The 16,651-nt window shown below is 36.0% G+C and overlaps 2 protein-coding genes across 2 annotated transcripts; both read right to left on the reverse strand.

Moving 5' to 3' along the window:
• Nucleotides 1-10,929: 10,929 nt before the first annotated feature.
• LOC145673357 (uncharacterized) lies at nucleotides 10,930-11,628 on the reverse strand. The gene has a single exon (XM_081742993.1). The coding sequence runs from the start codon at nucleotides 11,626-11,628 to the stop codon at nucleotides 10,930-10,932; it is 699 nt and encodes a 232-aa protein (XP_081599119.1).
• Nucleotides 11,629-13,669: 2,041 nt separating this feature from the next.
• Nucleotides 13,670-14,887, reverse strand: LOC145673359 (uncharacterized). Its single transcript, XM_081742994.1, has one exon. The coding sequence runs from the start codon at nucleotides 14,885-14,887 to the stop codon at nucleotides 13,670-13,672; it is 1,218 nt and encodes a 405-aa protein (XP_081599120.1).
• Between the last annotated feature and the right edge of the window lie 1,764 nt (nucleotides 14,888-16,651).

Consider the following 16,651-nt stretch of genomic DNA (forward strand, 5'->3'; position numbering starts at 1 on the left):
ATTACCAAAATGTTGCTGCATCTGCATTACCTTGCGCCATCCGATTCAAGGCACAACATAGGAATAAAATGTTATAGTTCTCTGCGCTTTACACTTATCGCTACTTACTACGTTTTCGGTGTGTTGCTTTAATTTGTGAGTTAATTGCAGACCAGCAATGACTTTTTTAAAAGACAATATGCGTACCCGTGATCAAAAATACCAGACTTGTCTTCTGCTTGGTTAGAGATTCCAGCAGGACAGTAGAATGATGTGTCATTTCAAACAGTAGGCAACTGTCAATCACTTTTGTTTCTGAAGCAGGTTGGGTGGGACTGAAATGCAAGCAAAGGATATAAGGGTGTTGTGAAACAGAGACCCTTCCTCTGGGTTGCTGAACAGACAGTTGAGGAGGCAAAATGTTGTCACACCCACACTTTCTTCCTTGGTGACATACGTACGGTTTACTAAAAGTGTATTTTTTTTACTGCACTTTACAACTTGTTTCTAGAGAAAGTGTCCGTAATACGGAGGTAAATAATACCTATAAAAGACAAGAAAGACTGTCCGTGTCCGTACTAGAGAGTGTCCGCTTTAGAGAGGTTTGCCAATATGTTTTTTCCTATTACAGTGTTTGGGGATTACAAAATATGTCCGTTATGGGAGGTGTCCGCTTTATAGAGGTGTCCGTTAGTAGAGGTTTCACTGTATTTTCCACCGCTCGCTGGTGTTACTCCCTCTAAAGAGGATGAAGCGGGAGGTGCTATTTTCTTTTAAAGTCAGTTGCCTAAATATATTCTTTCCTTTTCTCCCTTTCACTCACCCGAAGCAGAACTCTACTTGATTGCTTTATGAATAATATGCTGCCGAAGATATACGAACTACTACGAAGCCAAACTGAATACATTGACGGAAACGAGGAATCAAGCTTTTGAAAACGTGTTTGAGTACGGGTGAGGGACAGAAACCCAAAAGGCAACTGAGTACAGGGATTCAGAAGGACACATGAGTCCTTGTAATCAAAGTAACGAAAGTAGTCGTTACTTTTTATGATTCCTTTCACTCAACGAATCCAAAGGAATCGAATAACAGAAAGGAATCAGAGTTCCCATCACTACTTAACAATTTGCCGATAAATATTATCACAAGTTCTGATTCGCTAAAACTTCTGAAGCAAGGGCATAAATTACCCATTATTGCTTCTACAAAAATAGAAATTATGAAGTGAGAAGCATAAAGAAAAGTGAGGTGGTCCTTCATCTTGAACCTATTTTTCTATAAAGATGATCTATTATTGAGCCTTCTTATGTTCTATTTTACAGAATTAAATTATCAACAAACATCTAGATGCTAATAGCATCTTTTAATTGAAAGATTAGTCCTAAATTCACTTGTCTAAGTTCTGCTACACTTTTTTTTCATTCTCAGGATTTTCTTATGCGTTGTATGCAAAAGCAGCGGTAGTTCCATCTATGGAGTAATTTTGTACTATTTTTCTGGAGGATATGTTCGCCTCCCGTAATTACAATCTTTGGTTAGTCCCAGTGTGACCACCGCTAGTACTTTCGTACTAGATTTACCATCTTTCTAATATTTTAGTGTTCTAGTACGTTGACCAACAAATCTGAAGCCTGTGACAAACATCTTGGCATTTCAACTAAATGAATAAAACTCAATATCTAACGTGACGTTGCCGACTGCTAAGGGGCGTGGGCGTATGGCTATGGCTAAGCAGACGAACTACAGCGCGATCATTTGACAGAGGATAGACGTGGATGTGTACAAAATAAACGTGGCAATACCGCTGGCCTCTCATTTGCTAGAAGCATTTAAAAGGACCTTGGAGCGCCGCTTTCAAATGCCAAGATGTTTGTCACGCCGTTTAGGTATATTTCAAACTAAAGTCAAAACTCCAAATTTGATAGCCAATAATTCGAAAACCAAGTCACACCATACATCTCATACATATGAATAGGGGATCTACTAAGCTACCATTGGGTAAATTCCATCCTTGGTGTTATTATGAGATTTCTTAATTTCACTGAAATCAAACCTAATTTTGGAGATCAATAGCTTGTGAACCGAATGACTGGCACCGTAACATTTCCTACTAAACTTGCATGCATACTAAGCAGAGTTGGCGTGGGTCAATGAAAACATGACCCACTGACCCATCACCCACCGTGACTCACTCTGACCCACGACCTATCATGACCCACCACCCAACGTGACCCACTGACCCACCACCACCGTGACACACTCTGACTTGCAGTGACCCACCACACAACACGAACCACTCTCATCCACTGTGAACTACGCTGACTCACCAAAATCAACTCTAAACACGATCCACGGCCTCTTCTGTACCGACTAAAGAGTTTACACTTGTAATAAAACAAGACTGTGAAATTGTCACTAATCGAAGTTTGAATTTCTAGTCAATCGCTCAAGCATCACTCTGTTGCAACAACGGTGGATCTGAACTTTACGATACAAAATGGTAAAGTGTTTGTCAGGGAGGAAATTGAAACAGTTCGAGGGGTGTGTGTGTGTGGGGGGGGAATTAGTGTGTGCCAAAAACATGTTTGTACTAAGAAAGTATTCTTGCAAGTGTTAATTTCTGAATACATTCCAAAAGAAACTTCTATTCGCAGGAAAATACCTCTGTACAATATGTAAAAGGTTATGGTTTCTCAGCTCACAGTATTTTTCTCACTAAAGACTTCAAAAATCAGTTTTTCATAGTGTATAAAGGTGCTCGATTTCCCTATGTGAGAGCATCTCCATAAAGTATGCTCATAATTGTAATTTGTGTAATCACTAAAACACCACGTTAAATTTAAGTTACAAATATGCATAATTGCAATTATTACGAATATTTATTCAAAGTAGTTTACCTGAAGCAGAGACTTACTAAAAATTAGGTACAAAGTTGAATAACACAAATAAGCCATTAGTAATACAAGTTGTGGCAGTATTCGTTTTTAAATCGAAAATTATGTCTAATAATTTTATTTTAATCAATGTTTATTTATGTTGCAAAGATCGCGTTTTATAAAATAATAAGGTTAAGGTGAATAATTGTTACGAGTTAAGTTAATGCAAGCTGAGGAATATTATTATTCAATGGTCACCGAAATGATGTAAATAAAATGTAAATAAAATGTTTCATTGAGAGTCTGCCAATGCAGGAAGACAATGCAGACAATGCGTCAATTCTTGCATAGGCCAAATACTGTACATTATGAAAAGAGAGATTGTAAGCTTTTGTGAACATTTCACACATTCACGGATATGAGGAAATTGCTTAGAATCGAGAAATCGGAGTGTGTCGGGAGTTGCAGTTTTTGAGTCTTGACACAAGGAAAGAATTTGTTTTTCCATGTGAAAGGGGGTCGCACGTGCCATCCAGCAGACGACAGGATGAGGACCAAGTTGAACAAAACCGGGAGACGAGAGGTCTTCAGGACAGAGAGTCTTGGAGAGTCTTGGATCAGCCTTAGAGAATCACTCCTGAGTAGTCTACAAGATCGGTCATTGAGTGTTTAGTCAAAGACAGCGGGACAGTCAACTGACAGTCATCCGACAGTCAACTTAGAATACCATATTCTATCTACGGAGAACATCGAGTCATCGTTAGCATTTGGGAGTATACCAAACTCAATGCTCGCCTACATCAATCACTAATTGGAAGTGTCAACTTGGCAATACTACATCCATCAACTAGAGCATCAGTGGAGCGTCATCAGAAGATATCAGGTATGTGTTACTCCTATTCAGGGCTCAAAGGCTCAATACTCGATCGGCGATACTTGACTGGCAAATATTCCGATTATCCGTAATTAAATACATCACAACACTTACATTCACAAAGTTTATCTAAAAGAAATATAATTGTTAGTAAATGATTGAAGTAACTGTTTTATTATAAGAATTAATCCCCAATTGGTATATGGAAATTTAGTTAACCTCTCGCACATGTATATGAGATTATTCCCACTCATTCTAGATGGTGAGTGGAAGGCGCTCAGTATCACTCTAATAGCATCTCCAAATTAGGCACAGAGTGACTGGGTTGTCATGGTGTAGAGCTGGGATTAGATCTTCGTAAATTTAATTCCCTTCCTACCCTCCCATTCATGGCGGAGATGATCTGGATCTTTCCCAGGGAAATATTGTGTAAAGATTAATTTTAATTCCCTCCCAACCCACCCATTCATGGTGAAGTACGCTATATTATGTCAAAATAGTAAATTTAAATGGTAAATTTAAGCGTTAGTAAAATTAAAATCCCACCCTTCCCACCCTTTCGTATTAGGCATGCTAATAATAGTAATATGGACTAATCAATTACTGCAGAGTAACAAAATAGTGAAAACGAGTAATACTTATAAACCGTTCTGACGTATAGTATGAGTAAAAGCGTTAACAAGAGTGAGTACGTGATCCTGTGGTACTCAGGTTCGATCCTTGATGAAAATAATTATGTATTTAAAGGGATAATATTTAGATTTTAATATCGTTTGATTTTTATTGTGTATATATTTTAGTTTTAGTTTTAGTAAGAATAATATCATTTTCATGGTTATAGGGAGTATTTGTTATAGTGAAATTATAATTAAAGTAATATCAGTTAAAGGAAAATTAGTGTGTAAGAATAGTCAGAACAAGACAAGCATCGCTTTAGCCGATGTGTGTGAGAAGCGCACGGACCACTGGCGAGCGTTTAAAGCCGAATGGTTCCGAGCAGCTACGACGTTCAGCGAAGTCGTTGCATGGGATAGACAGGATCAAGGACACGAGTACAGCGACGAACAGAGAAACGTATCACAGTGGAATGAGCATGCGCTATTCTAGTTATGATAATAAAGAGTAATATTGTAGAATTTAGATTATTATTAAGGTTAAGCATTATGCTTTCTTTAAAAAATAACCATAGAGTATACTACCCGGTGTTGAAAGACAATGGGAAACCAGTCTCAATATTTTCTAAATCTAGATACTACGGTTTACATTTAGGAGTGTTAAAACATTTTTCCGAGTATTGTCCAACTTACAATGAAAAGAAAGAACAAGTATTTCGAGGTAACGTACTAGGCTATACATACAAACATTATTATCTAATTGAGTTTACTCAAAGAAATTTTGACATGGAAGAGTTGGTAGAGTTAGGTTTTCTACGACATTATTTATCAATTTTGTCTGGAATAGCCGAGACCAACACACTAATAAGGAATGCTGTGTTTTTCGCAGTAAAAGAAGATAAAATCAGATACAAAATATGTGCATTATTTTCTAATGGTGCAAGCCAGGACGTGGTAAACGGATGGCTGGATAGATTTAGAGTTAAGTATAATTGCACTCAGGCAATTAAGATATCAGATTTTGTATCGACATTGGCTCAATTAGAGAAACAATCGAAGATTGTTGTTGCAAGCGATAAATCCTTGCTGGATTTAGCAGCATTTGCAGGATTTTTCAAAGAAAGGACACCATGGTTGTTAAAATAAATATAATTAGAATGTGGAATGTTGTAAATAGGATTATTAATAGTATTTAGAGGATCATATCTATATAAGATATAATATTAGTGCATATTTTCGATTATGATTATTAGTTGGTGATTAGTAATATTATTTGAATATGTATAGAAATAAGCAGGTTATAAGAATATTTAGCGAATGTAAGTTTAGTGTTAATAGAAATCTGACTATTTATTTTATTTTTAATGAACTATGTCTTTAAGACATATAGTGTTTAAATTTAGTGACGTAATGAATAGATTAAAATTAGGGAAGACTATGGAGGAAAAAAAAGAAACGAATATATGAATGATTTTTGGTAATTAGTCTTGTTTTAGGAAAAGTAAATTTAAGAGAGGCAAGAATGAAAAAACAGGAAAAATGAATGATGCAATTGAAATAATTTTAAAGCTAGACAAGTAAGTGTAAAATTAGAAACCTGAAAATTAGGCGAACCTTTCATTAGGGGAAACTCTAATTAGGAAGGAAATCCCATTCTCTTCGAGTTGAATTGGGCGTTTACCAAACTTCGATGAGAATATTTTATTTATCAAGTCACATAAGTCTTCCGTGATTGTTGATAAGAGACACAGGAGTTGACTCGTACATCACGCGCAAAGCAGTGCAATTTTTTTTGGGTGATATCCTTCATTTTTAGCTAAAAACCCTTAGTGTTAATTAACATTAAGTTAGTGGTAAATTAGTGAATAGATAATTCTGTATCCTAGCGAGTAGGAATAGGATAGTCAGAGTAGTTATAGATGTTAGAAAAGCATCTAGAATAGTAAAAAGTAGAATATTTAGTTATTCTGGTGTTTATATTATAAGAAGTTAGTCTAGTTTTAATTGTTTCATTTGTATTGGTTTGAAGGAAAGAGGAAAAGAGTTTGTTTGTAGGAATGTGAGTAGTGAGAAGAAGGAAACTTCAGTAGTAAAATAGACTCTAGAGAAGTAAACTATTAAATATATGATAGACGTAAGAAAATTAGTAAATATAGATAGATAACATAGACAGAAACATAATAAATGTGAATATGGAGAAGAGAAGTGTTATAGTAAATAGATAAATAAATAATTATTAATGAATAAGAATAGAAGAGTATTAATAGATATTAAAGATTTATAGAAGAGAAAAATGCATGCATCGTCGGAAGAAATATAGTTATAGAAATACATGTATGTTAAGCGCTAGAGTACTGAGATAATAAGTATATGAAAATGATATAGAAGAAATAAGCGCAAGAGAATAGAAATAAGAAAAATGTTTTCGGGGACAAGCAGATGTAGTTTTCCTGCAGAGAGTAGCCCTGAACAAGTTAGTACATTTCGAGTTGGACAAGTGGAGCAGTTATAAGACTCACTTCGAGGTATCCTTCTCACAAGATAGGCACTGTCGGCATACTTTAAGAATTTAATACTTTAATAATTTAATATAAGAATAATAATAAGTATGGAGAATAGTAAACAAATAAATGAATAGATGAGTAATAATGTAATAAGAATTAATAATGAAATATAATAATAAATATTTTTGACCTAATGATATTGTTGTGGGAATGGCCACCCAGGACAAAAGTAGTTGGGCAATAACCAAATAAATAATAATAAATCAATATGAAGTCTATGATTATAAATCTATCAAAAAAAGATCAACTGTTACGTCTACAAATTTAGAGAAAAATAAGCGTCACGAAAGTTTTATTGAAATTATTTTGAGTATAGAGAAGAATCGAAATTTTGAAAATTAATTTTAAACAGTCAGATTTTATAAAAATGTAAAAAGTTTAATAGTAAATGTGGTAGCTGTAGCCAAATTTTGATTGGGATATACGGCTAGGCAGGCAGCCGTATTTAACAACCAAGGCCTCATTGGATCTCAAGGAAATGTGAGATTCCATCGATTTTCCCCGAATCTCAATCAATTTTTGTATTCAGTTATCAAGCATTAGGTATAATAATAATAATAGTATTTATAGGTTAAATATAGGTAGATAGACACAGTGTTAAATTATATATCCGTGTTTTAAAGATGTAAAAAAAGTTTTGTACTCACCAACATAAGTATTATTCCATTGTGTAGTCCAGTGTATAATCCATTGTTTATATCCTTTAGTAATTATTTATATTCACTAAGTTATATTTATCACTTTAATAATATCTCACACCACATTTTAATAAATGAATAGTAAAGAAAAGCCAGTTCGAGTATAGCATAATCAAGTAGTAGCACGAATTCTGAAATAAGAGTAACACTAGTGAAGTGTATAAAAAAACGCATATACAGGTCACGAAACGGAACAATTTTTGAATACCCGTTAGACATTCGACATGGGAAGGAAAACTCCAAAAGACCATGTGATGTCATTGTGTTGTAAAAACACAAAATTTTTGGCGAAATTAGTAAAATTTCGTAATGCGTTTTAACAGCAAGTGTTCACGAAACCAAACCGACGCGCAAACAGATTCGTTGGAGCGGAAATAATCTTAACCTTGATTGAATTTTGCTGATCTTGCAGTTGCTAGCCAGGAACTGTTGCAGTGTAGCAAATGCCCTACAGCAGAATTTTATTTCCCCAACATTAAAATTTTAGTGTTCAGTTTTGATGAAGAAAATAAAACGATTATATTTTCAATTTTTTTTAGTGCTACGATTATAATATCAGTGTATATGTTTTAATCCTTTGTTAAAAAGTTTTGTCTTCTAGATTTTGAAGTGCAGGACAATGGAAATAAACAATCATCATCCGTTACTAATACTGCCAATAAATGCGTGAGTTGGCACGTATGGACAACAAAAGTAATGGAAAATTTCAGAAATACGACACCTAAACTTAATTGCAAGATCTTGCAATTCAGAGTACCTACGAATGTACATACATATATATTTTTCGCACAGAGTATTTGTGCTGATGTGATGCTCATCAAATAATTCTGTTATAGCTCACAAGATGTCGTGAGTGTATACTTTTGAGCATACAGATTCCGAAGTTTTTGCTTTATGTAATTTTCATTAATTAAGAAAAATGATTAAAGGTTAAAAATATATATATAATATTAACGTTTTGGGTGCAGGAAAATTAATTATTGTTTATAATATTAATCTACGTATTTACACATGTCCTACTCATTTTTAAGTTCATATTTATGTTTCAGTATTTATTTTCATATACATATATATTGTATATCTACAGGGAGTTCAATAATATAACGCCCTCTTATGAGGTCTAGCTTGGATTGCGGAACAACCAAGATTTTAAGGGGGGACATGTGGCAGTATTCGTTTTTAAATCGAAAATTATGTCTAATAATTTTATTTTAATCAATGTTTATTTATGTTGCAAAGATCGCGTTTTATAAAATAATAAGGTTAAGGTGAATAATTGTTACGAGTTAAGTTAATGCAAGCTGAGGAATATTATTATTCAATGGTCAGCGAAATGATGTAAATAAAATGTAAATAAAATGTTTCATTGAGAGTCTGCCAATGCAGGAAGACAATGCAGACAATGCGTCAATTCTTGCATAGGCCAAATACTGTACATTATGAAAAGAGAGATTGTAAGCTTTTGTGAACATTTCACACATTCACGGATATGAGGAAATTGCTTAGAATCGAGAAATCGGAGTGTGTCGGAAGTTGCAGTTTTTGAGTCTTGACACAAGGAAAGAATTTGTTTTTCCATGTGAAAGGGGGTCGCACGTGCCATCCAGCAGACGACAGGATGAGGATCAAGTTGAACAAAACCGGGAGACGAGAGGTCTTCAGGACAGAGAGTCTTGGAGAGTCTTGGATCAGCCTTAGAGGATCACTCCTGAGTAGTCTACAAGATCGGTCATTGAGTGTTTAGTCAAAGACAGCGGGACAGTCAACTGACAGTCATCCGACAGTCAACTTAGAATACCATATTCTATCTACGGAGAACATCGAGTCATCGTTAGCATTTGGGAGTATACCAAACTCAATGCTCGCCTACATCAATCACTAATTGGAAGTGTCAACTTGGCAATACTACATCCATCAACTAGAGCATCAGTGGAGCGTCATCAGAAGATATCAGGTATGTGTTACTCCTATTCAGGGCTCAAAGGCTCAATACTCGATCGGCGATACTTGACTGGCAAATATTCCGATTATCCGTAATTAAATACATCACAACACTTACATTCACAAAGTTTATCTAAAAGAAATATAATTGTTAGTAAATGATTGAAGTAACTGTTTTATTATAAGAATTAATCCCCAATTGGTATATGGAAATTTAGTTAACCTCTCGCACATGTATATGAGATTATTCACACTCATTCTAGATGGTGAGTGGAAGGCGCTCAGTATCACTCTAATAGCATCTCCAAATTAGGCACAGAGTGACTGGGTTGACAAAGTATACATTTTCCATAATTTGTAATTTTCCACTTTAAAACAAATCTGATATTGGATTTATTTCCTGTTGGTAACTTTTTCGTGCTAAATTATCCGCAGCGGAATGATGTCCATCCTTCAACCAAGAAATAACTAGCTCGTGTATTTTGATCTTGTCTAGCGGCGGGTCATTAACATTTATGAACAACAAGTTAGACAATGTTTGAGCTTAGTCTATTTCTAATATTAGTCATCTATAAATTCATAAGGGGAAATCCCCGTTCGCACTATGTCGAGGAAATTGATAATACTGGTCGTTGTAATCCTTGTGTAGGCGCTGGTTTCTTAATAATTCTTCGACGTTGCTTTGAGACTGTTCAATATATTTGCATTTCATAACACAAAGGACAATATGAATTCAAAAAATACAAGCAAACTTGCTAGATGAACATTATTATATGTGGATTAATGCGATATTAACACACCAAACATAGCTACCGCTGCTTTCTTGGTATCATGTTTTTACACACACACTCACCCCTGCTGGGGAGAAAAAGTATGTTTTTATGTTGTTGCCTCTTCATTTACTTACTGGCGTTAGTTTTTATTGAGGAGAACGCTCAGTTGTGAACATACCGCCCGCCTTGAAGGAATTCCTTCAACAAATCTATGAATGATTAATTTGGTTCATGAACTTAATATACACAATAGATTACACAAGTTATGAATGAATGATATAAACATAAACAGAACAATGCACACACAACACAACGCTATGAATCACACAATGTATACACTATGAATACACCAACACATTAACTCTCCTTAGGAAACGGGCATAATTGACGAATTTGTTGTACCTCTGGTAGTTTTCACTGTCGCCACTCTTATTATTCCGTCCTTCCCAGGGAACAATTGCACAATACGTCCAGTTTTCCATTTTAGAGGTGGAATATTATCTTCTTTGATGAACACCAAATCACCTTCCAGAAGACTGAGGAATTTTCTTCTCCACTTGGATCGTTCTAGAAGACTTGATAGATAGTCCTTTGACCATCTAGACGAAAATTACTGATGAAGTTGTTGTATGTATTGCCATCTCGAAAGTCTGTTGACAGGAATATTTTTCAAGTTAGGTTCTGAAATGGTAGTGAGTGCGTCGCCTATTAGGAAATGACCAGGTGTTAAAGGATGTAGGTCGATTGGATCATTTGATAATGGTGTTAGGGGTCGAGAGTTTAAGCAAGCCTCAATCAGTGTCAAAATAGTGTTCATCTCTTCGTAGGTGAGTGAAGCATTTCCCACAACTCTCTTTAAATGGTATTTGAGAGATTTAATTGATGATTCCCATAAGCCTCCAAAGTTTGGTGATCTTGCTGGAATAAAAACCCACGTGATGTTATCAGCTGCTAGAAAATTATGTAATTTTTCTTTATGGTGTTCTGATTCAAATAAAGTCTTCAATTCTTGTAGTTCTCTTTTTGCACCAACGAAGTTACTTGCGTGGTCAGAATACAGTTTAGCGCATTTTCCTCGACGAGCCATAAATCGCTTTAATGCTTCAATAAATGCTTCTGTAGTTAGATTACTTACGAGTTCAATGTGTACCGCCTTAGTCGTAAAACACACGAAAAGTGCTATATATGCCTTATGAAGTTTGACTCCCCTTCGGTTACTCGATTTAAGGTAAATGGGCCCACAGTAGTCAACACCGCTGTGAAGAAATGGTCTTGTTGGTTGAACTCTGTCAGCTGGTAGATCTCCCATCATCTGTTTACCATCTTTAGGATTGTTTTTGAAACATGTGATACACTGATGCACAACTTGACGAACCAAGTTTCGTCCACGTATTGGCCAATACGATTGTCGCAAGGATGATAACAATAATTGAGGCCCGGCATGCAATAGCTTCTTATGTTCTTCTTGAGCAATTAACTTTGTCAAGTTGCAGTTAGTTGGAAGTACAATAGGATGTTTCTGTCCTTCAGTAAGATCTGCTGCATTTAATCTTCCTCCGACTCTGATGATTTGCCTCTCATCCAAGTATGGGTTCCAAATTTCTCAGTTGACCTTGGTTGTCGACTTCCTTTCCTGATCTCAACGCATTTAATTCCCTTTGAAATGCTTGTTGCTGTGATAGTTTAATAAGACATTCGAGTGCTTCATGTAGTTCACTTACTGTAAGATATCCATGCTGTCTATCACAATTAGATCTTCTCATGTTGTGTGCAAATCGTAGACAATAAGCAGTTATACGTTGCAATCTTCTTAGTGATAAATATCTGTCTAAGAGTTTACACGGTGTTGTAGAAACCATTGCTGCTGTATTCTTTCGTCGCTCGGGAACATCGCTTAGGACACAAACACCTTCCCTCGTCTGTGAGTCTAATTTCTCAGATAGCCAGGAAGGCCCATGCCACCATAATTCATTATTAAGAATCTCCGACGGTGTTAATCCTCTCGATATATGATCTGCTGGATTCTCCTCTGTTCTGATGTGTCTCCATTCATAGTTACAAGTCAATTGTTGAATTTCCGCTACACGATTTGCAACATACGTCTTCCATTGAGAACAAGGTCCTCTTATCCATGATAATACAATGGTGGAATCTGACCATAAAACAACCTTATCGATCTTGCAGTGTAATGCTTGTATTACTTTCTAAGTTAGCTGTGCAAGTAACAAAGCTGCACAAAGTTCTAGGCGAGGAATAGTTGTTTTCTTTAAAGGTGCTACTCGAGATTTTGAACATAGTAAGTTCGCTGTGAATTTTCCATTTTTTGTACTAGATGTTACATATATACAAGCTCCATATCCATTCTGAGATCCGTCGCAAAATCCGTGAATTTCTACCTGCGATTGTGTTTCTTGAATAACTTTCCGCTGAACATGTAGTGATTCCAACTCTTGAAGTTGCTGCTCAAAAGTTTCCCACTCTGAATTCAATGGGACTGGAACTTCTTCATCCCAATTCAATTTTAATTCCCAAAAACGTTGCAGAAATATTTTTGCCTTAAGAATAACTGGTCCTATTAATCCTAAGGGATCAAATATGCTTGCTACTGTAGCAAGAATAGTCCTCTTCGTGATTTGTTGACGGTTGTTTCTTGGTTTGACAGAGAAAGAAAATGTGTCTTTAATGGGATTCTACAAGAATCCTAAACTTCTTGTGATGCAATCATCATTTGGTTGAATGGTGAAATTTGATTCTTGAAGATCACTGGGTATTTTTGAAAGCAGTGAAGTGTCGTTGCTACACCATTTTCTCAAACAAAAACCCTCTTTGCAGAAGCGTTGTGAGTTGACCCTGTAATTCATGTAGTTCTTTCTTCCTGTTTGTTCCTGTTTGAAGATCACCAATATAGAAATTTCTCATTACAACTTCTGCTGCCTTAGGAAAATTCTTCTTCTCTTCTATGGTTAGTTGCTGAAGACATCTAGTGGCTAGGAAAGGAGCTGCTGCAGTACCATATGTTACAGTATCTTTATTGCTTCTTGAGGGTTTTCTCTCCACAGTATTTTCTGGTAGTTTGCATCTGAATCATGTACCCTAATGTTGCGATACATCTTCTCTATATCAGCTGTCATGACGTATTGATGTTGCCTGATTCTTGCTGTTATGGAAAATAATTCTTCTTGGATTGTAGGCCCGACTCTCATCGTGTCATTTAATGAAAGTCCAGAAGTTGTTTTGCACGATGCATCAAATACAACCCTGAGTTTGGTAGTAGTACTGGTCTCCTTCATTACGCAATGATGGGGAAGATAGTAGTCTGGCATCATTGTATCGCTCTCTGCTCTAGTTATTTATTCCATATGGCCCAAATCTTCGTACTCTTTCATGAACGCTATATATGCCCTTTTTTCTGAGTATCCTTCATAAGCCTTTTTTTCCATTGAATAAAGTCTTCTCGTTGCAATCTCCTTGGATTTACCAAGATTCCCCACATCTTCTTTAAAGGGAAGTATGACGACGAATCTCCCAGTCTCGTCTTTCTGGTGTCTTTCTTTGAAGTGTCTTTCGTATTCTGCCTGCTCTTGACTTAATGGATGTTTCGTTGAACATTCTTCTATCGTCCAGAATTTTTGTAATTGCTCGTGTATTTTTTCTGTTGTGGAGAGGTGATACACATTTGTCGAAATGTGTGGTTGATTGTCTATTTTTCCAGCTACAGTCCAGCCAAACAATGTTTTGTGCAAGGTTGGATACCCTGCCTTGAATTTTATTTGCCCTTCAGAAAGTAGATCAAAGAATACTTCCGCCCCCAATAACATGTCAATACGCTGTGGTATGTTGAAGCTAGGATCTGCTAATTCAATGTTGGAAGGTATTTCCCACGATGACGCGTCTACACGAACCATACGCAAGTCTCGTGATATTTGCAGCAATATGATGAAGTCTAATGTGGCTGAATAATTGTTATGTCTTGACTTAATTGTAGCCTGAACGCTTTGGCATGACCTTGTATTAGCATTACCTATACCATTTATGTGTACAATGCTATTACTCTTTGTTAGTCCCAATAATTGAACCATTCTGTTTGTTAGGAAGTTGGACTGAGAAGCACAATCGAGAAGTGTTCGACACATTTGAAAATTACCCTGTTTATCTTTAACATATACTACAGCTGTGGATAGCATAACGCTTGGTGGTCCCCAAAGATTCTGCGGTACACTGTTTGTAGAACGAATATTGTTACCTTCACATTCCTGATCGACTGATGTGGTTGCAGCGAGCGTGTTTTGACCTTGACCTATTTCCCTTTCATCTTGTGGTTCATTCGCTCTAGTGGGCGATGGACAACGCGAGTAGTGCAGTAATGTGTTATGCTTTTTATTGCATATTTTACAATTACCTGATAAGCACTCATTTGCCTTATGCGCTCGTTTGAGACAATTTATACACAAAGAAAGACGTTTAACTTCTTTAATTCTATCTCCTATAGATTTTCTCAACAATGATTGGCATTGAAATAATTTGTGTGAGCCTTTACAGCTGGGACACGCATTGTTGTCGGAACACATTACGTGTGCTGTCGTTGAGTAAGAACTCTTTTTGCCTGCCTTATTTGTTTGTTGATATTTGTTACTTGGAACTGAGGGTGTATCTTAGGTCTACGCTTATTATCAACTGCGTCTAGAACTTGGCAACGCTGTTGTAAAAATTGTGTCAGCTGTGACATGCACGGTAATTCATTCGTTGATTGTGTTTTCTCCCACTCCTTATGTGTTGTATTGTCTAGTTTGGTCGCAATCAAATAAATAAGTAATGCATCCCAACTTTCTCTCGGTTGACCTAATGATTTTAAAGCCCTCAAATGTTTTAGTGTGCTGTCTAAAAGAGATTTAAGCGAAACAGCCGACTCACGTTCCACCATTGGCATTTCAAATAAAGCTTTGACGTGTTTGTTAACAATATACTTTTGTTTTCAAAACGTTCTTTGAGTAAAGTCCATGCTACTTCATAGTTTTCAGAAGAAATTTCCATGGCTTGTATTACTTCAAGCGCCTCCCCACGTAGAGAAGAACGCAAATAATGAAACCTTTGGACTGGCTGCAATGTGCTATTGTTGTGTATTAATGCCTGGAACGTGTCATAGAACGACAACCACTCATCGTAGCTTCCAGAAAAGGTCGGAAAGTTTATCACCGGCAACCTAACTGATGGATTAGAATTGCTTGCTTCATTGTTTTCATTTTTCTTTGCACTGGAGCTGTGTTGATTTATGACACTTGCGCCTTAGCTGCTAAATCAAAATAAGTACTCTCGAATTGCTCTCTTTCTTGCGTTTCCTGATCAATTTCTGATGAACCCTGTAACATTTCTATTTCGGATTGTATTGCATCAAATTCATCATAGCACTGTTTTATTTTCTCGTAACGTAACACAAACTGCCTAATATTCTGATCTTCTGTAAAGCTATCTACAAAAGGTTTAAAACGAGTGAGTTTGGCCTTAATTTGACCTCTCTTGAAAACTAATTCTTTCATCTGTCCGTCATGCTTCACTCAAATTAAATAAACTTTTAACACTTACGTTCTAAATGAGGCTTTGCTATTGCAGGCTTATTTCGTATAAGTAATACAAGGATAATATTATATTGAAATATGCACTCACTACCTACCTTGTTAACTGCATTGTTGAATCCTGATCCGGCGTCGATGGACCATTTGGTCGTTGTAATCCTTGTGTATGCGCTGGTTTCTTAATAATTCTTCGACGTTGCTTTGAGACTGTTCAATATATTTGCATTTCATAACACAAAGGACAATATGAATTCAAAAAATACAAGCAAACTTGCTAGATGAACATTATTATATGTGGATTAATGCGATATTAACACAACAAACATAGCTACCGCAGCTTTCTTGGTGTCATGTTTTTACACACACACTCACCCCTGCTGGGGAGAAAAAGTATTAGTTTTTATGTTGTTGCCTCTTCATTTACTTACTGGCGTTAGTTTTTATTGAGGAGAACGCTCAGTTCTGAACAAATACTTCTACCTGATATATGCAACTCCTCATTGACAATCTGCTTGTTAGACTTAAGTCTGATAACGATTTTTCTTGGTCAGTTTTGAAATACTCTGCAAGAAGTATAATCTATATCACCATAAAACATCTTTTCCATATCGACCATGTCAGTTGGCAATGTCGACTCATGGAGAACAGAAACTTCGTCTACCACGCCTTCGACAGGGAATCTTGTGAATAAATTATCAATAGAAGCCCGATAAACTGATGATTTCTTATTTGTTTATAAATTTAATTTTTGTAATTACACAT

The sequence above is a fragment of the Thermobia domestica genome, chromosome 16 (assembly GCF_964235325.1).
Source record: "Thermobia domestica chromosome 16, izTheDome1.hap1.1, whole genome shotgun sequence".
Taxonomy (NCBI): Eukaryota; Metazoa; Arthropoda; class Insecta; order Zygentoma; family Lepismatidae; genus Thermobia; species Thermobia domestica.

What these genes read in the sequence shown, in the direction of transcription:
- LOC145673357 (XM_081742993.1), bottom strand. Translation starts at nt 11,628, where the DNA reads ATGGGAGATCTACCAGCTGACAGAGTTCAACCAACAAGACCATTTCTT.
- LOC145673359 (XM_081742994.1), bottom strand. Translation starts at nt 14,887, where the DNA reads ATGTGTTCCGACAACAATGCGTGTCCCAGCTGTAAAGGCTCACACAAA.